This window comes from Malaclemys terrapin, chromosome 4, assembly GCF_027887155.1.
Source record: "Malaclemys terrapin pileata isolate rMalTer1 chromosome 4, rMalTer1.hap1, whole genome shotgun sequence".
NCBI classification, from domain to species: Eukaryota; Metazoa; Chordata; order Testudines; family Emydidae; genus Malaclemys; species Malaclemys terrapin.
This window is the reverse complement of record NC_071508.1, coordinates 56,041,940-56,068,821: the sequence shown is the minus strand read 5'-3', so window position 1 is coordinate 56,068,821 and position 26,882 is coordinate 56,041,940. Positions and strand designations below refer to the sequence as shown.

The following is a 26,882-nucleotide window of genomic DNA, read 5'->3' as shown; positions in this document are numbered from 1 at the left end:
CCTTCCCTTAGCACAGCATCTCCTACTGAGGATGACAGAAGAAGATTTTTCCCTAACTTTGCTGACAGTGTTCAGAAATCACATGTACTCACTGCCTTCCTACTGTTTACTAATCTGTACCAATTGTGAGCGTTTTGAGAATATGAACTACAGTCACGTTAAGAAAAGTAGTTACAGCATTCACACAATTGAATATACTGAAGATTCTGTAAATTTAAACTTGGTATGAAAATTTGGAGCCATCATCACAGAATTTGTCTTCAAAAAAATAGGTGGAACAACACTCTCACCAGCTGACAGATACTTCCTGAGCTCATAGAGAGAGATTCTATTGAAATTTGCTTTTCTGCACTGGGATGTATCTAGGCAGGTATCTCACAAACTAAAATTTTTAAGAACAAAATTATCAGACTTTAGCATTGGTAAAAATTGGTCTGTCTTGGTAAGAAAAAAGTGTATATATAGTCTTTTGTTTTTTTCACTGTAAGGCATTTTTCTCTATCCCTGGAATCATCATTGTGGCTCTCTCTGCACCCTCTCCATTTTTTTAACAATCTTTTTAAAATGCAGACACCAGAACAGGACATGGTATTCCAGTATTTCTTGCCAATGCTGTATACGGAGGATAATCACCTCCCTACTCTTGCTTTCTACTCATGTTTATACATCCAAGGATTGCACTGGGAGCTCTTGTTTAATTACTTGTCCAGGTTGACCCCTAAATCACTGCTTCTTAGGATACAGTCCCTCATTTTGTAGGTATGTTTCTAGATGTGTAACTTTGCATTTGACTGTATTGAAACATTTTGTTTGGATGTGTTCAGTTTACCAAGTGAACTAGATAGCTCTGTGCTACCATCCTATCCACATAATTATTTATCACTCCACCAATCTTTGTTTCATCCACAAATTTTATCAGCAGTGATTTTATATTTACCTACATATCATTGACAGAAATGTTGAATAGTGTCCAGCCTAGTACTGATTCCTGTGAAACCCTCCTTGATAATGATTTCCCATTAGCAAATATTTTTTTGAGATCTGTCAGTTAGCCAGCTCTTAATCCATTTAATTTTTGCTTCACTGATATTTAGTGTTATTTTTTTATCAGAATTTGTCATATGGTACTTAGTCAAATGCCTTACAAAAGTCTCTGTATTGCACCTGCATTACCTTTATCAGCCAAACTTGTAATCCCAAAGAATGAAATAAGGTTTGTTTGTAGATCTAATTTCCATAAAACCATGTTGTGATTGGCATTAATTGTATTTCTATCCTTTAATTCTTTTTCAGTTGAATAATGTATCAGCTTTTCCATTATTTTGCCCAGGATTGCTATCAGGCTCACCAGACTGTAGTTACCTTGGTTATCTTGCTTTCCCTTTTTGAATTTTAGCACAACATTAGCGCTCCTTTCATCTTCTGGAATTTCCCTGGTATTCCAAGAGTTATTAAAAGTTAACATCGGTGTGCCAAAGATCTCCTCAGTCTTTTTTGAGAGCCTTCAGTTATCTGGGATAGCTAATTTTAAAACAGTTTATCCTTAGTAGATGTTGTTTAACATCCTCCTCATTATTAGTGGACTGGAAGGAGGAGGCAGTCTGTTGCTATTCATGGGGCACTGGAAGTGGAGGAGGAAGTAGAGGCATTGAGGCCCTATTAATAGAGCACTGGACTGGAACTTGGGAGACATGGATTCTGTTCACAGGTCTACTCCTGACCTGCTGTGTGACTTTGTGAAAATCACTTCAACTCTCTGTGCCTCTGTTTCCCATTTTACCTTCCCGTGTCTTTTCTGTTTGGATTGTGAGCAATTTGTGGCAGGGATTGTCCCTAAATAAGACAACTTGGTCTTGATCTTGTTTGGGGCTTCTAGGTGTTGCTGTAGTACAAATAATAATAATGGTGGTCTGACCTGAAGAACTAGTAAAATGATGACCTGATGAGTTTAGAGGCAGAAAATGGGCAATTGAGAGAAGGGATATTATGCAGCCTGTTTAAAATTAGTGTTTGTTTGGTAATACCTACTTTACAGCAATGTGTAATGTGTTTCACAAAACCATACTTTTTAGAAAGTTTCAACTTCCATTTAATATGTGAGAAGTTACAAACAGTACATATACTCTGAGATCCCCAAGACATTCCCTAGCAAAACCAGAGAGGATCAGATTTAGGTTTCCTAATATTTTCCTATAAAACCCAAATTAGTCCATGGACTTATGTGATTGGTCAGAAAAATCTTTTTGGCCTTCAAAACCTTCTTTAAGACTCTGCTTTGCCATTGTGAAGCCTACAAAAACAGGTAGGCTGCTGGTGTGCTAAGACCACAGCCTACCATGCTGACCATATTTCTGTTTCCTTCTACTCTCCCATCTGTCTGTATACATCTATTGATTCTCTTGTCTTGTATTTAGATTGTAAACTCTTTGGAATAGGGACTACCTTTGTGTTCCGTGTTGGTACAGCACCTAGCACTTGGGGGTCCTGGTCCATTACTGGAGCTCCTCGGCACCATGATAATACAAATAAATAATAAAGTAGATACAAACTCAGTTTTTTAAGTATTCTTTCCAAGTCAACTTTAAACATATAAATTTCCCCTGCAATATTTGCAGTCTATTTATTTCAGCATTGTGAATTTTAAAGGGATATTGGAAAAGGTTTAGGTGTTTAAAAATATTGTACTAGAATTATCTCAAGTGGTGTAACTCCTGGAAAGAAAATATATGACAAAACTTAATGTTCCTTCAAGATTTGGAGTTATGCTGAACTATGCAAGTAATATGCTTTCATAAAAAGATACAGGGACAGAGTTGGGAAAATGGCTGTCTTTAAAAACATGTCAGGCAACAAGTTATAACTAGCAGTTTATAAACATTAGATGTTTAGATGAGGTTTAACGCCTTTAAATACATGTTAGCTGGTCATGCTCAACCCTAAAGGGGAATCTAGGGTTGACCGTGAACAGGTGACACATTTTTAAAGGTATTAAACCCTATCTACACTAGACAATGTAGTAGCTAATAAATTTTTAGTTACAACCTATTTTTCTAGTTTAGACCTGGACTAAGAGAGCAGTTGAGAGTAATTAATGGAAACTTATTTGCTTCCTTGGTTAAATTTATGAAATGTAATCCCATAGCTTTAGAAATATATGAGCAGCTTTATTTATCTGTTCTTTTAGCTCAACTGCTGGAGTCTGCATGTTGGATTGTTAGGAATAAAGTTCTTCTCTATTTCATAAATTGTAGGGTATATGAAGCAGTCACCTACCATTAGACTCAGAAAGTTATAAATACACAACCATCTTGTCTGGCTTGGTATTTGATAGAAACTATGTTCTAGTTCCAAGAATTCTGCAAATAAGTGAAACAATATGAAAATATGTTTATTTTTAAAACTTCTGCTTCTCATTGTTCACTGTACAGAAGAACCCACATGACCTTTCGATTACATTCTTATTAATAGTGATTTTTGTCTGGTGTGGAATTTTAATAAGAAAACATATTTCTACTGTTCTGACTTAATAACTAGACTGATGTTAATCAGCCTCTCATTACTGTCTAGTAAGTTATATTTGTATTGACTTTTAAGGTTTCTTTTGATGTTGTTTTCACTGATAAATGTTACGCTAAAGTCTCTGAGTGTTTTTATGGAAACTGCATGTCATTCATTATTTTAATTCCTTTGAAGCATGCATTTTCCTCAATTTTTATTTTTTTACTTCCTTTCCAGTTTATTTGAAAACATGGAATTTCCCTGTCAGCCAGTAGGGCTCAGACATTTTAGCCAGGGTAATGACATTTTCTTTACTAAATGACGTATTTTTGTTGCTAGTGAAAGATCTAGAAAGAATAAATTATATTCCTGATCTTCTTAACCTGGGCAAAGTTCCTATTGACATCAGTGGGAATTAAATAAACATAAGGACTGTGAAATCAGCATTGATAGCTCCCTGCTCTCAGTTCACTACACACCTTTGATTGTATTCTGAACCTAGCAGACTCTATTTCCTTTGCAATTGCCTGTGCAGCACTCTTTTCCTCTTTACATTATAATCTAGGTGTAATTTTCATTCATCAGTCATTTATAGTAGCCCCTCTAGTAATGGTTTATTCAAGTTAGACTAATACAATTAGCATGTAAATAACTCTTGTTTTAATATACATTCAAAAAACTACATTAAAAGAACATTAAGGTTGTAAACTCAAGCACTCAGAAGTTGTGAAATGCCACAATTAAGGTTGCCAATGCAAACTTAATTCAACCCCCTGGTGTGTTGTGATACAGTCTTTAATTATATGATCATATACTATGTTTTCCATAGGATCCTTGTCTCATCAGTGCACAGGCAGGACCTTGCTCCCAGAATAGGTATTTCTTCTTTGGGTTATGGACTAAGTTCCCTGTAAACTGCAGGGCTGCGCAGCAGCCTATTTAGCACCGCGCAGGCACTCAAGGAACCTGCCCGGGGATCTGCTGTGACCAGGGGAGGGGCGCCTATCCTGCAGCCCCAACCCCAGAGCTGCCATGGCAGGGAGAGGCGCCTCACCCCAACCTCAGAGCTGCCGCAATGTGGGGAAAGAACTGGGGGGAGTCCTCTCTTCCCGCCGTAGCCGCTGAGCACCTTCCTGCATGCCAAACCCCTCATCTCCAGCCCCACCCCAGAGCCCTCACTCCCTGCACCCCAATCCTCTGCCCCAGCCCTGAGCCCCTCATCCCCAGCCCCACCCCAGAGCCCTCACTCCCTGCACCCCAATCCTCTGCCCCAGCCCTGAGCCCCTCATCCCTGGCTCCACCCCAGAGCCATCACCCCCAGCCAAAACCGTCACACCCCTGCACCCCAATCTTCTGCCGCAGCCCTGAGCTGCCTCCCACACTCCAAACTCCTCGGCCCCCCCACCTCATGAATTTCATTATGTGCACCACTATGAAGGTGATGTATCACACATCACCTCCATAGTGGTTCACATAACAAAGTTCATTCTGCACATGGGTGGGAAAAATTAGGGGGAACACTGGTTATGGTCCCCATGTGTATTCCACTCTGGGATGTGCATGTGCTCCATGCACCTGAGACCGGAAGACTAGCAGTGTCCATTGGTCCGCACCTGCGTCCTTCAGCTCCATGTGCTCCGACCTGAGGGCATAAGGGGCAAAGCAGATGAACTGTTTCTCCAGTTGCTCTCTACCACTCATGATCTGAGATAGAACTTCAGTATCCACAGTAGCTAACATTCCTCTTGTTCAAACTTTGTGATTATCTGTAAATAGCTTTAAAGATCTGTTAGTTTTTATAGTTAGTGTAGTTTTAGTAACGGTTAATAGTTATGATTTGGGGGTCCTCCCCCCCCCAATACAGGTGCCTAATATGCTGAGGATCTCAGATTCAAGAATTGTGTATCTTGCCCCAGGGCCTTTCTGGTCACTGATGACCACAACAAATGCCTCTGTTGCCTTGGGGAAGCTCACTTTTCCTCCCAGTACAGCATCTGCCAGTCCTTCCCAAGTTGAACCTGTCAAGCCCAGAAGTGCAGGTTCTGAAGATTCCTCATAGACCGTGCGATGAGGCCCCAGTCTGAACGTGGCCAGTCAGACCCCCCTGTACGTTGGGCTGAGGCCCCCAAGAGTGTCCCTACGAGCACAGTGGTCTCCAGCTCCATAGTTAAATGGAGTACAGTGAAGGACTTCTTCAAACAAAGGCAGGAGGAAGGTAAGATCAAATAGTCTTCCAAGAAACATGAGAAATCCTCCTCCCAAATCATAATCCTAAAAGAGGACCCCTTCTCTGACATCCTGCAAGTAGGCTGAGACTCCATCCCCCAATATGGGGGTATCAGAAACTCACAAGGAGCACAGTACTGGTTTCCCAGCACCAAAGACCAAGAGCATCCTGAAGTTGGCACAGCTGTTTTCGGTACCAGACAGGGATGGAAGGTGGTTGATGCTTCCTACGGCATCAGTACTGATGCAGCCTGAGAAGGAGCTATCAGTGCCAGAGACTGCAGCAAGACCAACACCACTGACACGATTGAAGGAAAGAAACCCTGCCCGCTCCCTCACATCAGGAACATTAACATCTATTGTGTTCTGTACCATGTACAGAATCTCCGATACTGTTGGATCTGACCCTAACCAGGGAGGTCCTCACACCTAACCAGGAGGTCCCCAAAGCCATTCACTAGTACCATTGACCAGCGGGGCATAATAAGACTCCTGGTATCATTGGCACTGCCTATTCATGTTGAAGCCACCTCAGACGAGTCTGGTGTCAGCGGGAGAGCTTCACCACTCCTCTCTACACAAGGGATCACCTCAGATAGAGGGTCCTGGATATCATGGGTGCCATCCCACTCAGTACAAGTCATATCCTCCCTTATGGAGACTACCCTAATTTCCCTGTGACCCCTCGCACTGGCCTTATTGGGGTTCTAGGGAAATTAGGGGTCCATACATAAGTCACCCTGAATACACCAGATCCCATTTGGAATCAAGGAAACCTTTTACATGCAGGGAAGAACCTCAACTCCTCCAAGGACAAATGGAGGAGGAGGAGAAACCAGATCAGACAGAAGTGCCCGCACCAATAGGGTTCTCCTCTTTGTCCCCAGACAAGGCAGTCACACCAGCCTTGCCATCACCACCCGATAACTACAGGCAGTTCCAGGACCTCCTGACGAGGATTGCAGATACACCCCAGATCCCCCTGGAACAAGTACAGGACAGGACCCATCCGCACAAGCTACTGAACATTCTTCAAAGTGCTGGTCCCACTAAGGTGGCACTATCAAGAACTGGCCAAGGCAGTCTGGCATACTACAGCTACCTGCGCTCCCACTCCAAAGACAATGGAGGAGAAATACTTCATACCATGTAAGGGAGCAGAATAATTATTCATACACCCCACTTCTAACTTGCTATTGGTGCAGGCTGTAGCTAGAAGAAACAGACAACACCAACCTAAATCTACACCCTCTGAGAAAGAGGTGAAATGTTTAGATTTTTGGAAGAAAACTTTACTTTGGCATGATTACAATGCTGCATAGCAAACTGCCAAGTGTTAATGTTAAAATATGATTTTATTAATTATAAGAAGATCTTGGAGTTTACCAACAAACTCTCGCAAGAGGATAGGTTGCAGTCCCTGGCAATTATTGATGAAGGTAAATTGTTGGCTAGATCAGACCCCAAACCTCAGTAGATGTAGAAAATACAGCCTCCTACTAAATGATGACTTTTGTAATCATGCATCAGGCATTGTGGCACCAGTTGTCCAGATTTCCCAAGTAGGTTCAATCCACCATAGAGCTTCTGAGAGAAATAATCTGTTCAACAAAAAGAGAGAGGAGTCACTACTTTCCCTGAAAGACTCAAGAGCAACCCTTTGTTTACTGGGTATCTATATCTCCTCACCATGGAGGAAAAACCCCAAGTCGCAACCCTACAAACAGTGGCCAGCTGTCCAGCCATTCTACCACTAGTATGAACCACCAATGAAGTGACAGAGAATGCAGCAGTTTGTGCATAAACTTTCATCTTCATTCTTCTTCCAGCCCCAGATACCTAAGAAGAAATCCTTTTGATGGGACTTTCAAGAGCTGCAAACCAATTCCTCTGCCACATCTGGACTCCTGTACCTTATTTGGTGACCACCTAGCTTGTTTTTCCCAGGTTTGTCACTTGTTAACATCAGGATCAGTTCTGGAGCTAATCACCCGTGGTGTTCCTCTCTCTCCTCCCTCAAAACACCATCTGTCTTCAGAAACTCTTCTCACGAGAGCATTCTCAGTTAAGATGTAGACTCCCAGCTCCATCTGGGAGCCATAGAACTAGTACCCCTTTCAGCACAGGGAAAAGGATTTTACTCAAGATATTTCCTCATCCCCAAGAAGAAAGGAAGCTGGAAGCCATACTAGGTCTCAGATGTCTGAATGTGTTTATCTGCTGCCCGAGGCACATAATGATCGCCTTGGTCTCTATATTCCTTCACTCAACAAAGAAAACAGGTTCACAGCTTTTGATTTAAAGGATGCTTATTTTCACATAAACATCCATCCTGAACACAGGAGATTTCTGAGATTCAGCGTGGGCATAGGCCACTACCAATATGGAGTGCTCTCTTTCAGCCTCTTGACAGCACCAAGGGTGTTCACAAAAGAGCTGTCTGTAGTGATAACCTGCCTCGGTGATCAGGGCTCGACCAATGTACCCTCAGAAATCCCTATTCACTGTGAAATCTTTACAGGAGGTATGACGACAGTTTGAACTTGCCTCATTTTCTACGTCACATGGCCTCCTGTACCTATGTGACACCCTCTGCAAGGTTTCACCTTCAATGTCTACAGGCCTGGCTATGGCAGTTTTCAGGCTAAACAAACAATGTTTGGACAAAGTCTCCCATGGGGTCCGGGATATTCTCTCCCGGTGGGAGAACAGAGAGGTGGTCTGCTTTGGGGTTCAAAAGACTGATCACAGATACTTTCCTCCTAGGGTGGGATGATCACGTAGCACAGGGTACCCGGATCACCAAGAATTCCAGTTACACATAAATCTTCTGCAGCTGTGTGCAGTCAGGAGTGCTGGAACTAGGGATGATGGGGGTGCGAGAGCACCCCCTGGCTTGAAGTGGTTTTAGTTATATACAGGGTCTACACTTTTGTTCAGTGGCCTTCAGCATCCCCACTACAAAAATTGTTCAAATGCCACTGTGGTGCAATACACGAAGCCTGCAAGCAGTCCTACCATTTATTCAACCCTTACATGTCCAAGTCATGTTGAACAATATTGCTACATCAACAAACAGGGGAGCAAGATCCACCCCTCTTTGCAAAGAAGTGATTAGTCTCTGGAACTGGTATATTTGGCACTAGACCAGCCTCTCGGCAATGCACCTCCTAGGGGTACACAGTATATTATCAGACAGCCTCAGCAGACATTTTTCCAGAGACCACAAATGGAAATTACATGATTCCGTGGTATGGAGCATCTTTCAACAGTGTTGATACCCAGTGTTGATATCTTTGCATGTCAAGAGAACAAGAAATGCCCCATTTATTGCTCCAGAATGGCTCAAGGCTATGACTCCAGAGGGCGCTGGACAGCTGATATGAGTTTTTAATCATCCCACTCTTACCCCATGTTCTGAAGAAGATTAAACAAGGGGATATTGGTGGTCCTGATTGCTCCCAAGTGGCCCAGGTAGTTCTTGTTTCTGAATATTCTCCAGGTGTCTGTGCACCTATGCATCTGGATTTAGCTCTTCCCTGACCGGTTGACCCGGGACAGAGACAGCATCAAATACCCCAACCCATCATCCTTCCATCTAACAGGTATTTGCATTTAAAGTCAAGCTCTGTGGAGGTACTGGGCATGTATGAACTGTGATTTTTTTTTTTTTTTTTTTTAAGATGCTTGTAACTTGGGCAGATTTTCACAGTGATGGCAAAGCATATGTCTCTGAAACCACAGCAGCCCCCTGCCATATTTCAGATCCCTTCTTCGAAGCAGGGAGGTACTAAAGCTTCCCAGTGAAACATTTGTATAAAAGCTTTTTAACATGTACTTTTGCCTAACCTCATTATTGAAAATGTTTGGACTGTTTTAGCTGAAATTAAAAAATCATTATCATCCTCCTCCTCCTCCTGCGACAGGCATCCAGCATGGGATACTTCAGCCTAAATGTTTAGAACATAAGAACGGCCATACTGGGTCAGACTAATGGTCCATCTAGCCCAATATCATATCTTCTAACAGTGGCCAATGCCAGGTGCTTCAGAGAGAATGAACAGAACAGGTGATCATAGAATGATCCTTCCCCTTGTCCGCTCCCAGCTTCTGGAAGTCAGAGGCTAGGGACACTAACAGCATGGGGTTGCAGCCCTGACTATTTTGGCTAATAGTAATTGGTGGACGTATCCTCTATGAACTTACCTAATTCTTTTTGAAATCCTGTTGCAGTTTTGGCCTTCACAACATCCCCGGCAACAAGTTCCTCAGGTTGACTGTACATTGTGTGAAGTACTTCCTTTTGTTTTAAACCTGCTGCCTATTAATTTCATTGGGTGACCCCTAGTTCTTGTGTTATCATAACACTTCCATTTTCACTTTTTCCATGCCATTCATTCTAGCCCCTGTCACTTGGAAAGGTTTTTTTCCACTGTTGCAGAAAGCTAATGTGCAAAAATACTTTGCAAATTATAATGTATGTCTTTAAATTAAAAATTAGTTGCATGTTAGAGTTTTAACAATTAATTTTGCATAAGTAAGGCTCAGCTTGAATTTGAATTACTTGTAGCAAAAAAAAATAAATGTGTATTCTGTTTAAATGAATTAATTTATTCAGATTTCTCAATTTGTAATGTTATACTGTAGTTCAGAAGATCAATTTGTGTGACTACTTCATTCATATTTAATTACAGGACTGATAAGGAATTGTATAGAAAATAAACTGGGTGTTTTAAAAGAGAATATTTTGGTCAAAGTAGCAATTATAGTACGTGTTTTAGCAATTTAAATGTTATAAATGCACTGTACCAACTTGGGACCTGTTGCGGGCAGCCAAAATAGTCCTTGTTATGCAAGTGTGTCATATTTTTTGGTTAGTCTGCTTGGATTTCTTTTGATGAATAATCTTCAGACTTGAAGGTACTTTCACGCTCCATAATAGGCAACAGGAAGGGAAACTGCTGTAGACACCGATTCAGTTATATTAATAAGCACCAACCTGCAAAACGTTAAAAGTATTTTACCAGACTTTCAAGACCTGTTTCATCTTTCATGTGATTGTAGTCTCAATTTATTTTGTTAAGAGATGTTGCAAGAGAATATAGAAATAATTTTAGGGTGCAAAATCTCTTGTAAGGTCCACATCAGAATTTGGACTGAGATATTTTTCTCTTCCTATATGTGCACAAGTCCTGTTGCCATCAGTGTTTGATCAATGCACTAGGAAATACCTGAATACTGAATTAAAGGCCGGGTGGGGGGGGGCAGGACAGATTATCAGCTGGTGTAAATTGTCATAACTCCATTGAAATCTAAGAAGCTATGGCAGTCTACACCAGCTGATGATTGTCCCTAAGATCTGTATGTAGCTCTGTCCTTGTTTTGCAGAGTATCACTACATACCGTTGGGCACAGATACTTTTATTTCTTGTATTTATTTTTTACATTTCATGTTTCAAGAAAACTTCTGCTATATTGTTAGAAACTATTTGTGAGGCTTTTCTAAAATAGTATTGTTGCTGTTTAACTATATTTTGGCATTTTCTTGTTTTCTTTAATTAGTTTTGTCAGCCTGGAGGATGGCAGTTGTCCAGAGAAAGAAAGCAGCCTACGTTCTTTGTGGTGGTTTTGACCGATATAGACTCAGAACGGCACTACTGTTCATGCTTAACTTTCTATGAAGCAGAGATCAACCTGCAGGTAAATCTCTTGGAACCAAAAATAAAGAGCAAGAAAAGAGGCATTTGGAAAACAATAAATACTCATAACAGAGTGTTACTAAATAATTTTAAAACAGAAAATGTTCCTATATTATTGATATTCAGATGAGGGGATTTGTGTATGTTAAAAGTCTGCATTTGGTTTGGGTTTTTTGTTTGTTTGTTTGTTTTGCTTAATTGAAAGGATACCTCAAAGTACTTGTTTGGGATCCTTTTGTTTGTTGTTACCCTCCACTATTTGAAAAAATCACTTAGAAGAATTAAAATAAAAGTGTTACTCCATACTGTTTTTTGTTTCCTTTTCTGTCTAGCAATTATTTTTTGCATGTATTTTTTATGCAGGGCAAGCCAGATGGTGGTGTTTTTTTCATTTACTTCCTTGTTTGTGTATTAGCATAGTGATTGTCATCTCTGCTCCATGAATAGAGTTTAACTTTTGCTCCCTCTGCTGGTTGTCTCTCTCAGAATAACAAAATATTGTAGATCTATGTGTTGTTTTAAATGTTAAATTTTATGTATCCCTGTACTTTTTATGGTTATTCTCATTTGTTTAATTACATTTATTAGCAAAACTAATGGATTAATAAAACAATAGATTTTTAGAAGTGAAAGGATAGTCCTCCAATTATGCAATTTTTTTTAGGTAAATCAGTTTTTGGGTATTAACTATTTGGCAGTGACCCTTTTGAAATTTCTTATTAATTTTTGGACAATTTTAATCAATTCAAAAAAGGCACTTTATTTCCCATTTGGTGTAAATTACTTCAAATAGTCTATACTGTGACATATTATTTGGAATCCTTAGTAGGAAGAACCCAAGGACAAACTTAATGCAATTCATAATTATGAAATTTAGTTATGTCTGAAAACTTTCCTGTTTATATATAATATCACGGTATATTATCACAAATAAATAAAATCTTGGTATTGTTTGTCTCTAATGTGTTTCTAAAATTACTCATCTACTAGATGTAATCTAAAATTGTTTGTTCCTTAAGAGCAGATAGATTTAATTGAAAAAACACTGCTATTATTTCACAGTTAACTTTTTAAAAAAATATTCTATTAGTATGATTTCCATGTTCCTGAAGTTGAAATATTACTGTATACTGCTATTGAAAACCTCACCGAATAATTAAAAAAAAAAAAGAAGTTTGCTGAATGGCAGCAATTTTACATTGTGCCTTTTAGACACAATTGGAATTTTAAGAATAGCAGGCATAATCTTGGGTGTATTCCATTTCTTAAACTCTACAGTTTTTTTTAAGATGTGTTTCTGGCAAATAAACTAATGGAGTTGAATTGTAGAAATGTAACCAAAAAACTAGATAGACTTTACTTCAGAACAGTTCATTGAAGATCTACTGATATTTTCATAGATTAAACTAAGAAAAAAGGCCTTATGTCTGTCGACTCTTGGTTTGTTTTAAAGTATGGAAGGAAATAATCCATAGCAATTCTTCCATGGCTGATTAAAGCTTGCAAACGTGTACTCGTCATCATCATTGTGGATTTCATAATCTTTATACTAATCCTGGCTAGGTCATATTGATGCTGCAGTTTCCAACAGCTGCTTTTAATTAACTTCTTGCAAGAAATACTCATTAAACAACTGGTCCCATATTAACTAAAAACTTTATTTCTGATATTGCTTAATAATTAGACACACGTAAAAAAGTAACATGTTCTTGGTCCATAGAATACTGGTCCTACCCATCTTCTGAAGGATGCATATTTTTCAGATGAACTTGCTTTGGTGAAGCTTGTTCCATGACTGCATTGTTTATAGCCAAACTTCCTGTTTCTTTATGAAGCCCAAAGATAACAAGTGGACGTGCCATGTTACATTAGACAAGAATTCAACACACATACAACTCGAATGAAAGATAATCTTGTTGACGCATTTAACTATGTAACTAAGTAATATAGGTTTGACCATCAGCTTTATGCCTCATTAAATAAATGAGTCTCTGAACCTCTGAGGCTTAGTATTGAGAACAATGCAGATTTGTATTTACTGTTCTAACTCACAAAAAGACTTTAAAAGGGTTGAATTTCTAAAATAGTTACTTTAAAAAGCAAATAATGTTTTCAAGTCTACATGGACGTAATGTTGATTCAATAAGAAGATTATTTAAAAACTAAAAGAAGCAATCTGTATTGTATTGTTTCATGGTACATTGTTTCCCTGTGAGATACAGAACAGTAACAAGTGTTTTTTCTAAATACCTTGAAACTCAACAGTGGAAACAGAACACTATACCTAAAAGCCTAGCAGCTGTAACACAGTAGGAACCTAGTATTAAAAAAATTCACACTTCATTTGTAAGCCTTTCAATGGCTCTAAAATAGACAATCTTGCATCTATATACTGAGGTAAATTAACTGAGATTCTTGAATTTAATCTTGTGAAGTAATTTCCAACTGTCCACTTTCAGCCTTGTTTCTCAGTGTAACATTATGTATGACCAAATATATTCAATATAAAGCATATACAATATAGATTGCATTTTAAATTACGTGGCCACTTATAGGTAGCATATATCCACCAGATTATTTAGTTAGTTGAATATATATATTCTTCAAATGACTTCACATGTCTATTCCACGTAGATGTTTGAGCACCCAGGACATTCAAATGGAGAGTTTTCTCTACTCGTACCTTTTGGGATGGAGCATGTATCCTTGTGCCCAGCAGGAGGTATAAAGGGTGAAGCTGCCCTGTACCTCCCTCAGTTTCTTCTCACCATCCATTTCTAGAAGTCAGAGCTCCTTGTGTACTGTTGCTGGAATAGGTGCTGGAATAAGGGTTTCCATAGCCATCTACAAAAGCAATCTGAGCACCAGATTAAAAAAAAAAAGTATTAAAATGCCCCAGATTCCCCCTCAAACACAACTTCTTAAAAACCCTTTCTGAATTCCATTAGTTTCTCACCCCTGCAAGAAACTTGTTTCCCTTTGACCATCCAACATATAAGGGCAATTTCTCCCTTTATTGCTGAGCGTTCCACATTCAGCCAAACAGAGGTAAAACAGGACAATAGATCGGGAAGGCTCTGAGAGAATTCTTTCCCAGGTATTTGCCTGGTGGGTCTTGCCCACATGTTCAGGGTCTAACTGATTGCCATATTGGGAGTTGGGAAGGTATTTTCCCCAGGTCAGACTGGTGGAGACCATGGGGTGTTTTCTCTTTCCTCTGCAGCATGGGGCACAGGTTACTTGGAGGCTTAAAGTAATATAAATGGTGAATTCTCTGTAACTTGAAGTCTTTAAACTATGATTTGAGGTGTTCAGTAACTAAGCCAGAGGTTAAGGGTCTATATCAGGAATGGGTGAGTTTCTATGGCCTGCAATGTGCAGGGGGTCAGACTAGATAATCACGATGGTCCCTTCTGTCTATGAGAAAAAAAATATTCAACTCATTCTTTCCTCTGACACTGACACTGGAATATGTTGATAAGCCCTGAGAGCAGTATTCAGAAGATTCATAGAAATGTAGGGCTGGAAAGGACCTCGACAAGTCATCAAGTCCAGACCCCTGCACTGTAGCAGGACCAAGTAAACCTAGACGATCCCCAACAAGTGTTGTTCAGCTTGTTTTTAAAAGCTTTCAATGACGGGTTCTCCACAACCTCACTTGGAAGCCTATTTGAGAGCTTACCTCCCCTTATCGTTAAAAAGTTTTAATATCTAGCCTAAATCTCCTTTGCTGCAGATTAAGCCCATTACTACTTATCTTACCTTCAGTGTACATGGAGAACAATTGATCCCCATCCTCTAACAGCCCTTAACATATTGGAAGACTGTTATCAGGTCCCTCTTCAGTCTTCTTTTCTTAAGGCTAAATATGCCCAGTTTTTTAAATCTTTCCTCATAGGTCAGGTTTTCTAAACTTTTTATCGTTGTTGTTGTTCTCCTCTGAACTCTTTCCAATTTGTTCACTTCTTTCCTAAATTGTGGTGCCCAGAATTGGACACAGCACTCCAGCTCGGGGTCACCAGTGCCAAGTAGAGTAGGACAACTACCTCCTGTGTCTTACATGTGACACTCTTGTTAATACACCCCAGAATCATATTAGCGTTTTTAGCAGCAGCAGCAGCAGCACATTGACAACCCATTATAGCTCCCGATCCTTTTCAGTAGTACTACCACTTAGACACTTATTCCCCATATTGTAGTCGTGCATTTGCTTTTTTTCTTCCTACATGAAGTACTTTGCACTTGTCTTTATTGCATTTCATCTTGTTGAATTCAGACTAATTCTCCAGTTTGTCAAGGTAATTTTGAATTTTAAACCTGTCCTGCAAAGTGCTTGCAACCCCTCCCAGCTTAGTGTCATCTACAGATTTTTTTTAAGCATTTTCTTTTCTCCATTATGCAAGTCATAAATGAAAATATTGAATAGTACTGGACCCATGGCTGACCCCCGTGGGGCCCACTTAATATGCCCTCCCAGTTTGACAGAAAACCATAGAGAGCTACTCTGAGTACCATCTTTCAACCAGCTGTGTGCCCACCCCATAGTAAATTCATCTAGACCACATTTCCCTAGTTTGCTTATGAGAGTATCATGTGGAACTGGCTCAAAAAACTTACTGAAATCAAGGTAAATCACATCTACTGCTCCCCCTATCCACTAGGTCAGTAATCTTACCAAAGAAGGAAAATAAGTTGGTTTGGCATGATGCGTTATTGACAAATCCATGCTGACTATTATAACCCTATTATCTTCCAGGTACTTATAAATTGATTGTTTAATAATTTGTTCAAGTATGTTTCTGGGTATTGATGTTAGGCTGACTGGTCTATTATTCCTCCTTGTTCCCCTTTTAAAGATAAATACTATGTTTGCCCTTCTTCAGTCTTCTGGGACCTCTCCTATCCTCCAGGAAGTCTCCAAGATAATTGCTAATGGCTCAGAGGTTGCTTCAGCTAGTTTGTTAAGTACCCTAGAATGAATTTCATCAGGCCCTGCTAACTTGAATACATCTAACTTATCTAAATATTATTTAACGTTTTCTTTCCTTATTTTAGTTTGCATTCCTTCCTCTGCTTGTTAATATTAGTTGTGTTGAGCATCTGGTCATCATTAACGTTTTTAGTGAAGATTGAAGCAAAATAGGCATTAAGCACCTCAACTTACATATCAGTTATTAGGTCTCCTTCCCCGCTAAGTAGAGGATCTACATTTTCCTTTATCTTTCTATTGCTCCCAATGTATTTAAAGAATGTCTTCTTACTGCCTTTTATATCCCTTGCTGAGTGTAACACGTTTTGTGCCTTAGCCTTTTTGATTTTGTCCCTACATACTTGTGCTGCTCTTTTGTACTCCTCATCAATTAGACTATATTTCCACATTTTGTAGCAATCTTTTTTGATTTTCATGTCATTAAAGAGCTCCAGATGGAGTCATATTGGCTTCTCACTATTCTTCCAATCTTTCCTTTGCATCGGAATAGTTTGCTGTTGTGCCTTATTGTCGTCTTGAGGAACTTCCAGCTCTCCTGAACTTCTTTTCCCCTTAGATTTTCTTCCTATGCATTCATCATTTTCTTTGCATTCTTCATCATTTAATTCTACAAAATTCACTCTCAAAACTCCATTTGTTGTCTTCTGTAACTTTAGTACAATAGCCAAGCAAGGGGTGGTATAATAATAACACATTTTTGTTATATGTATATACAGTGACTAGCAAAATGAGACCTTTATCCCTGAATGGGGCTTCTAGATGCCACTAAAATACAAATAATAAGAATACATGGAAATTTGATCAGCATTCTTTACTTAGGCAAAACTTCAGCTGACTTCAACAGTGCTCTATACAGAAAATTCTATTCAGTTAGAATTTTCACTGACAATTGCTGAAGAGGGCCTGGAGATGGCATCCGTTTTGTTAAGTTTCCAAATGGGACAAATGTCAAAGATAAATGTTAAAATTTTACAATGTTCTTATACTTTAAAAGAAGAACCACCCCTACCCTCGAGACAAGTAAAACAAAGCAACAAAACCAATAGAGTTCAATTTTTGATTTTTTTTTCTTTGCACAAATTCTACTTAATGAGGTAAAGTACAATCTCACTAACTGTATTCAATGACAACTGAAACATCCATTTTAAAAAATGCATGTGCACTTGGTTGTACATAAAGGTGTGCATATGCATAAATGCTTGATGTGGGCCCAGGCATCGTACACTGAACAATACACTTAAAAACATTGGAGGCCCAATGTTTGTAAATATGTTAAAGATCCAACTCTGGAAGATAGGTCTGACTAAAAACATCACAAGCAAAAACTTCACAAAATGACTACAAATGAAAAACATTCACTGATATTTCTTGAGTCAAAGTAACACTACCAACTAAACTTCATTGAGCTTCAGAAAGTTGATCTTCTTTGGTTGGCTCATAATGTTTATAATCTTACTGAGCGAAAATGTATATCATGAAAAAAATGAATGAGTGTCTGTGGTATTGTTTTAGCAGACAATGAGGGCAATCAGTGATATCTTTTTGGAAACGTGACATCTGAACATCTTTTGGGCAGTATGTTAATGTGTATTTTGTTTTTAAGACATTCAAGTATGCTGTGAATGTCCCAAAGGTTAAACTTGGCATGAAAGTGACATTCATTTGTGTCTTTGTTGGTTTACAAGTACTGTCCCAAAATGTTTCTTTTGGAAGAATGTTCTTTTTCATAATGTTTACTGTGTTCTATCATCAGATTCTAAATATTCTGAAAAATAGATAGCATAATGTCTTACAATGATTGAATAATGCCCTGGTTCCTTTCAGTTCCTTATATTAATGGAAGATTTTATAGTTAATGTTCTAAACACCTGAAATTGAAAAAAAAAAAAAAAAAAAAAGTTGGATTTCTTTTAATTATAAATCTGAAGGTCTGGGGTTATAGACCAAAGGTTAAAGGTTAAGTTTAGAATAACTAGACAGACTACAAATTTCTGTCTTCCTAATAGTGGTGTTCCAGTTGTGTTTTTCCCATATTTTATGCCACTTGATGGCAAACAAGTTAGAGAACAAAAATAGAAAACTTTTTTTAAACTGATACAGAATTTTAAAAATGAGGGAATTAGTGAAACTTCCTATATTTAGTGGTAAAACTCTCATTTGCATTCTTTATTTAAGTAATGTGATCATACTGGCTTGGATAATATGTGATTTTGAAATGTCCACGCAAGAACATACTTTAAAATGTTCCCCCTTCTGAGGAAATCGGAGGGAATTCAGCATCTTTATTGGAATTTTGAACGTGCACCTATTTTTTCCTAGCTTCCCACGTCTTCCCTGCCTTTCGTGGTTGAAGCCAAGATCCTTCTAGCTAAAGGGATTGGGCAGGATACTCTTCAGGTCCCAACAATTCCACTTTTTAACTGGAGGTGCTGCTTCCCTTTTTCCTGTCACTCCAGTGCTGTGTGCTTCCTACACAATGTGAAGTCTTTAAATCATGATTTGAGGACTTCAGTACCCCTGCCAAAGGTTATGGGTCTATTGTAGGAGTGGGTGGGTATGATTCTGTGACCTGCAGTGTGCAGGAAGTCAGACTAGATGGTCATGATGGTCCCTTCTGGCCTTAAAGACTATGAGTCTAATGTCCCCAAGCCTTCTTGGCCCAGAGGATGCAAGAGATTACAAATTTAAGAAGACACTTTAATCCTGGCAGTAGACCCCACATAGCTGACTTTCCAACCATAAATTTTTCCAAAATTGCATTTTATTGCAAAGCTTTTAAAATGTTTTCCTAACATACATTTCAAAGGAATTTAATACCTCTTTTCTAAAAGAGCTGATTATATGTTATGAAAAAATGTTTGCAAGACACTATCGAAACATATTTATTAATATACATTACTGTACTGTATATACTGTTTTTGTTCCTTCCTAACAACGTATGTGTGAAATAAAATCTTTACTTCTTAAGTTCATCTGTTCCTGCAACTTGTTTTGGGTCCAACCATTTCTTTAAAGATCTCTAGCATCTCCGTGCTTTGGAGCAAGGAGTTGAAACTTGGAACGATAATAGTCCTGGGCCAAGCAGATCCTTTTTCCTGCCTACCTGAAAATGCAAGAGGATTTGGCAAGCAAAATTCTGACAACTCTCATTTGCAGATGCTTATTACAGCTTTAAGTAGAGGCTTGCTGTTAAAATTTCTGAACAATCCCTCTGCATTGATAATTCTCTAGCTCCCCAGAGCTCCCTATATACCAACTGCTCTGAGTATTCTTCCAGCCCCAGGAAGTTTCTGCATGTCAGTTGTGCAGAATACCCTACATGTACATAGGTAAAGTGGCAGCTGAAAAATATCCATTGGCCTAGGGTGAAATGTTCTGGATTGGGAGCAAAGAGGAGATCATGAGGGTAAAATTTTCAAAAGTTCCTAGAGACCAGATTTTTAAAGCTATTTACGTGCCGAAAAATACAGCTAGGTGCCTACTGGGATTTTCAAAAACACATAGATGCCCAAATCCCATTAAAATTAATTAAACTTAGGTACCTATCTGTCTCTTAGGTACCTTAAAAACAGTAGAACCTCAGAGTTACAAACACCAGAATTACGAACTGACTGGTCAACCACACACCTCATTCGGAATGGGAAGTATGCGGACAAAGTACAATACAGTACTGTGTTAAACAAAAACTACATGCATTTGGAATTGTTTACGTGCATTTTTATATACTGAAACATAAATAAAATGAATTACTGCTGCCTGTTTTCTTGACTTTTGACTGATAAACCAGTTCAGTGTGAACTGGGCTGTATTCAGCTCCAGTAGAGATTAGCATGGAAAGAAAGAGTTGGCCTGAATGAGTTTACTGAGTCAAAACTTAGATCATTTATTTTAAAATAAGAAGTCAGGTATGGATTCTAAATCTCTCTCTGCTGGCAATTAGCAGATTACCAACGGTCTTGCTAACCTTGGCAAGGTTTCAAGATAAATCTTACATACGGTCAAACAGTTCTTGTACAGTTTCTTTACAGTATTCAGTGGAATTCAAAGATTTTGTGTACGAGAGATGTTCTCTCTCTTTTCTTGGACACTTAACATTTATTGTAAACAATGCAATTAAAGTTTTGCTTCCTACCTATGTTTGGACTCCCTTGATGCACATTCAGTTTCCCATTACAGTGATTCATTGTGGGATCTTGTTCCAAATATGTGTGTGTTTGGTTCCACCTTCAGTTCTGCAGAGCAATATGGTATCTCACTGTTTTTAATGATTTTTTTTTTTACTCAGTTTAAATCGGTGTCAGTCAGAAGTAGTTCCACTTTGACTTTCATAGAATTACATCAGTGTAAAAAGATGTAATGAAAGGAGAATCACGCTCAAGTGTATCCTTGTTGTCCTCATGCCCAAATGCAAGCAGTGGCAATAATAGAGGAAATCTTTAACTGTGTCTGGACAGCTGTGTCCCCTCAATTCTCCAATCTGGGGTGCAGTTCTCCAATCTGAAGTGCTTCACTGTGAGCAACCATTTCTAGTCTGCTCATGCACAGCCTCCAGCATTTAAATCACTCCCAGTTATACTATATGAGTGCTATAGCCAGCCACTCATACTTTACACTGCAGGGCAACACCAGCAAACACCAGTCCCAAATTTCCCCCCAGAAATGTGCATCTTGTACTGCCCAGCACCCACATGGACAACACAAGCTCATATAAAGTCCGTCATTTTATTAACAGAAAATAATATGCACAAATCCTGTTATCCAAATGGAGTTTCACAAGCACAATCCAAACATGCTGGTTTAGATAAAACAATAAAACCAGTTTATTAATTCCGGAAAGATAGGTTTTAAGTAATCACAAGTACTGAGGCATAAAAATTAAAATTGGTTACAAAGAAATGAAAAGTAAAACTGAACTAATACCTAACTTAATAAGCTAAGGGAATTCAAAGCTGCTTCCTTTCTTCTTCAAGTGTTGTTGATGTCATTATAGAAAGGGAGAGATAATCTGAGGTGTTTTTCTTTCCTCTTACAACCCTTTATCTTGTGCCAGAATAATCTCCAGTTGATGTTCGAGAGGCAGAAAGTCTGTGTGGATGGAAACCTCAAGCTGTTTCTTTGTTCAAGATGTAGATTTTTGCCCCCCACTCTCTCTTTTGCCAAAGAGTGGCCACTTGATCAAGTGATGGTCCATTAGATTTTGTTGACACCTAGCTGAGGCATTGGCTAACCTTTTGTCTTTGGGGTACTGGTTTGTGGCTGCCCTCCACAATGTGTTGGAACATGTCCTAGTAATATCAGACAGTAGGATCTTATAACTTTATATGCAGTATTGCCACACATATTTTACCAGGACAATAATGATCAGCAAATCATGAGTTTTCAAATGGCATCTCACAAGGCATACTTTGTATAAGGTTTACCATAATCCTGTAAACAGGACGAATGTAAGGGTACAGACTGTCAGAGTCTAAAGAGCTAGCATTGGAATGCAAAAATGTGGAGTAGACCAGTGGTTGAAAACCAGAGCTAGACCATCAGGGGAGCCTTGGGCCATCTGGGGCTCAAACTCTAAATGAGACAGGACCAATGAAGAGTTCCAGGTTTTCTATCTCTTCCCCAGGGCTCTTTCTCTTCCTCTTCTCATTCAAGTAGATTCTACTACGACTTTTATGTCCTGGCCATTTTCATGGTATTTGAGCACTTTCCAGGGTGAAGAAAACAGGGATACTAGTACTATCATGTGAGGTTTCCCTTCCTTTCCTCCCTGCCAGAGAGACTAGTTGCGTATGTATTTTTCCTTTTTTAAATGTGTATGTGTGTATGTGTATGTGTATGTATATGTATATAACATTGTGTGGGAGTGTGCACATATGTGCATGCATGCTAGCTTACTGGCTTTCTTTGTTCTTCTTAGTGGGAAAGTAAGACTGAAGAGGTAAGTTTTTTTTTTTTTTTTTTTTTTTTTTTTTTTTTTTTTTAAATTTGGACCAGAAAGTAGTGAGTTATATTGTTCTAAATTCCTGCAGGAATGAACTCCTTTGCCTCTTCCCTCTTTTCTCATCTTCCTTCTTTTCTGAGCCTCTCTTTGTCCTCTCTCCCTTCTCCCTTCTCTCTCCCTTCTCCCTTCTCTCAACTTCCTCAGCAAGAGAACTCTTTCAACCTCTAATACAGAGCTTTTTAAATGCTTTCACTCTTTTCTGTGCCCATAAGCTGTAGGTATGATCTTAATGTGAGTGACTGGTTTTATTCCTTTAAATTGCAGGAAGGCTGTGGCAATGTAGGTGTACTTCATTATGATAAACTGGATTACTTCTTGAATTCTTAGGTGTCAGATAAACTTTTCAAGTCCTCAGTTTGAGCAAAAAAGCATGGTCCCATGAAATCCAACTGCATTCAGACTGAACAGGTGTTCCACCATATCTTACTGTGATGTGGGGCTGTTTAATTGCCTTGACTCTGCCTGCTTTGACTATCACTGATTTACATTAGACTATATTTAAAAATTACTTTGTCTGATCATTTACTTTAGTTCCTAAGGTTGAAGATTTTGCCTATGTTGATATCATTTTGAAATGAATGGCAGAATATTTAACAGAAAGTCTGATTGCTAAAGATAGTTTGATGGTAGCATGCTTCCAAATGAACATGCCAGTTAAAGAAGAAAGCTTAATGTCCCAGGGCTAACTTGGGACAATGAATCAGTGTTGGATGATAAGGAGAAAGAGTTTAAATGTTGTGTGTTTCACTGTCGCATTTTTTCTGGCAGTCTGACCTGTTGTCTACAACCAGTTACAATAATTTACCAGATGAGCACCTAATTTATCATTCTTTCTATTAAGATTGGTTTTGGCAGTGGAAGATTTTAGACAATTTTACGAGAGACCATCATGAATAAAGCCCAAGCTTTAAATGAAATTAAGTTGATTGATTTTATTTATGTAGATTTATAAAAATAACAAAAAGGTGCCCGTAATATCCTGGGTGCCCTTAACAGTTATTCAAAAACTGTATCAAACAGATATAAAAACAAAAAAGCAACAAACTCACAAAATGTGTCTGTAACTAATCATCTGCTTGAAAAATCTTTGTATTTTTGAATGTAATAAACTATTCCATTTATTCTCACCTTTATTACTATTTAAAATTTTATGGACAAAGCATCCAGTAGAAAAATAAACTGATCATGAAATCGAGATATAACCTGTTAGCAAATCCAAAATATTATGGTGGGAGATAGGGAAAAATTAGGAATGCATGACATTGTTGCCCAATCTATAAATATAGTGAAGCCATCTCACTAGTAAGATATGTTCAATAAAATGTTTTTGTTAGCATAGTCAATTTGCCATTATCTTTCTCTTGTGCCCTAGGTGTAGTGGAAGAAAAACTGTTAATAAAATTAATTTAATTGGCTACAAAATACCTGCCTAACCTCGTTTCAGTTTTCTGTTTTTCTATCTGAGATTATCAAGTTCAGCAGCAGCCTGCAGTGATATTTTTTATAAAGGGTAGTTGAAAGCTGAGCAGTAAGAAAGTTATCTGGTCATTAGAACCTCTCAGCTATTTGGCTCCATTTTTGTCTCTGAGTACAGCGGAGATCAGATATTTACCATTACTTTGGCAAACAGAAAATAACAAAAATAACCCTTCTGGGAAACTAGAGATATTAACAGTAATTTGTACTTTTCTTGCCACTCGTAAATTGGCATTTGAAACTGATGCTAATTTTCAACTGTGGATCAAGATGTGTGCTCTAAACTAAACAAATTGTATTAGAGGAAAAAGATCATTGCAGAGTAATTTGGTATTTACCCTTCTGTCTGTACCAGAAGGTTATTCCTTGGCTTATGTGGTATGTTGAATACACAGTGGAATATTAGAGGGTTGCAACATAGTTTAGAAGTGCTGCACATCACGAGTTGTCTAACGGGGGCTCTATGTACTGAATGTATTTATAGATTTCCAGTGGTTGCTAACAATCCCTTTAATGTCACCATAGATAACTTGGCACAACCACTAAAGTTTATGTGCTGTATGAATGATTCTTCTCTGTCCATTTGTTGAATTAGCCTAATTACATAATTTTCCAGGGGAGGCACATCATTGCCATATGTGTTATATATGAAACATATATTATACTGTAAATGCCAGTCTCAAGAAAGTTTTGGTCTCTTGACCTATAAACATGCTTATTTGGTTAACCCTTGATATACTTACTTTTAAAAACAATTCTTTTGTTGTTTGTTCTTCTGAAATCCTCTTTAGTCTAACCCTAAATTCAGTACTAGTATCTCATTAAAATATTTGTTGCTTGATAAAGTGCAGTAAACTTTGCACAGTGGGCTTTGCATGTCATCATAGATGTATAGATTTTAAGGCCAAAAGGGACTCTTATGATCATCTAATCTGAACTCATGCAGAACACAGTCTATAGAACTTCACCCAATAATTTTTGCATCAAGCTCATAACTTCTGTTCTGGTTATAGCTATATAATATTTAGAGAAAGATATCCAGTCTTGACTTCTGCTGCAAGTTATAGAGAATCCAGCCCTTTCTTGGGAAGCAATTCCAGTTGTTAATTATCTTCACTGTTAAAAACCTTTCAAATTTTTCAAGATTCTTTTTGAAGTGCAGACACAAGAGTTGGACACAGTTTTCCAGTTGTGGTCTCACTAATGCTGTATATCGGCGTAAATACCACCTTCCACTCCTACCGGGTATTCCTGTGCTTATACCCCCAAGGATTGCATTCGCTGTCTTTTAGTTAGCTACAGCATCACACCAGGAGCTCATATTCAATTGGTTATCTACAATTACCCCGAGTCCTTTTCAGAGTTGCTGCTTTCTAGGATGCAGTCCCTCATCTTATAAATGTGACCTACATTCTTGTTTCTAAATGTCTGATGTTACATTTGGCTGTATTCAAATGCATGTTGTTCAAGAGATCCTACCTCACCAAGCAGGCCAGGTCAGTCAGTATAACTGACCTATTTCCATCATCACCATTCCACTGGTTTTTGTGTCATCTGCAAATATAACCAGCAATAATTTTATATTTTCTCAGTATTGGGCCGAGAAAGATCACTGCAGAATCCCATTGGAAACTCCCCATTGGATGATGATTCCTCATTACAATTACTTCTTTCAATCTATCAGTTAACCAATTTTTAATCCATTTTATATAGGCTATATTGATTTTTGTATAGTGTTCATTTTTATCATGTGTCAAATGCTTTACAGAAGTCTAAGTATATTATATCAATACAGTTACCTTTATCAAGCAAATTTGTAATCTCAACAATAAACTAGCAGCTTTGTTACTTCTTTTGTATGTGTGCTGGGGGGAGGGATAGCTCAGTGGTTTGAGTATTGGCCTGCTAAACCCAGGGTTGTGAGTTCAATCCTTGAGGGGGCCATATTAGGGATCTGGGGCAAAAATCTGTCTGGGGATTGGTCCTGCTTTGAGCAGGGGGTTGGACTAGATGACCTCCTGAGATCCCTTCCAACCCTGATATTCTATTATACATATTTAGGGATTCTGTTTTTTGTTATGACAAAAGTATAACAAATAATGAAAAGTATTGAGAAAGATGTGTCTATTTACTTGTTCTCATACAAGAGCAAAAGTAATCAGTTGAAAACTATAACCACATTAAAAAACCACTTAGCTATGAACAACCAGTAAGGGAACTAGGCACTGTGATAATACAAATAATCAGTAATAATATTAGGATAATGAGCAAGAAATGATGCAGGCTGTGTGGTAACTGAGAGCAGACAGTCTGAACAAGATGTGAATTCCATCAAAAGTCCTTCTAAAGGAACTTTGCCATTTTCTGATGTTTTTTTTTCCCCACTTTTTTTTTAAAAATATCTGATTATTGTAAAATCACTCTGTGTTACTGGGGTTTCAGTTTAATATGAAATATCCCCAACCCATATGCTGGTGGCCATTACTGATAACTAAAAATTAGATAACTAATTTGAAATCTTGAGAATATAATTCTAAATCTGCTTTTAAAACTGGTGTTTTATTAAATTTCTTTCCTTATATCCTCTGATGTATGTATTAACATTCCTACAGTCAAATAACAGCCTGTACACTTTTGAGAGCTCAGAGTACAATAATGGATTACAATTAACTTCCTGTAACAGAGCTATGAATTCAACTAAGTATATAGATCATGCAGTTGAAAAAAGAAAGCCTTAATAAATGTAGATTAATTACGTAGAATGTTGTAGTTACTGGGAAAATATTTTTAAAATATCATTCTTCACTCAAGTAAGGTTACATTAAAGCCATTACCCTAGCCTTAGTGCCTTGGGACTGATCATCAGTAGTTAGTACTGTGTGTCTTTTAGGCCGGTTACTGCAGTAAGCACAGCTTTTTCATTCATATTTCTGCCATCCTGTTTGATTTGCTGATTCTGTGTTACTTCCTTCGTAAAATAAGGAGACTGATTATT

The 26,882-nt window shown here is 38.3% G+C and overlaps 1 protein-coding gene across 3 annotated transcripts in view; it reads left to right on the top strand.

Annotated features, from left to right (window-relative positions):
* Positions 1–26,882, top strand: part of SBF2 (SET binding factor 2) — a 586,194-nt gene that overhangs the window by 253,493 nt on the left and 305,819 nt on the right. For all 3 annotated transcript variants that reach the window (XM_054025187.1, XM_054025186.1, XM_054025185.1), the window contains exon 3: positions 11,287–11,424. In XM_054025187.1, coding sequence (XP_053881162.1) covers positions 11,287–11,424 — 138 coding nt within the window. The remainder of the gene's footprint in view (positions 1–11,286; positions 11,425–26,882) is intronic.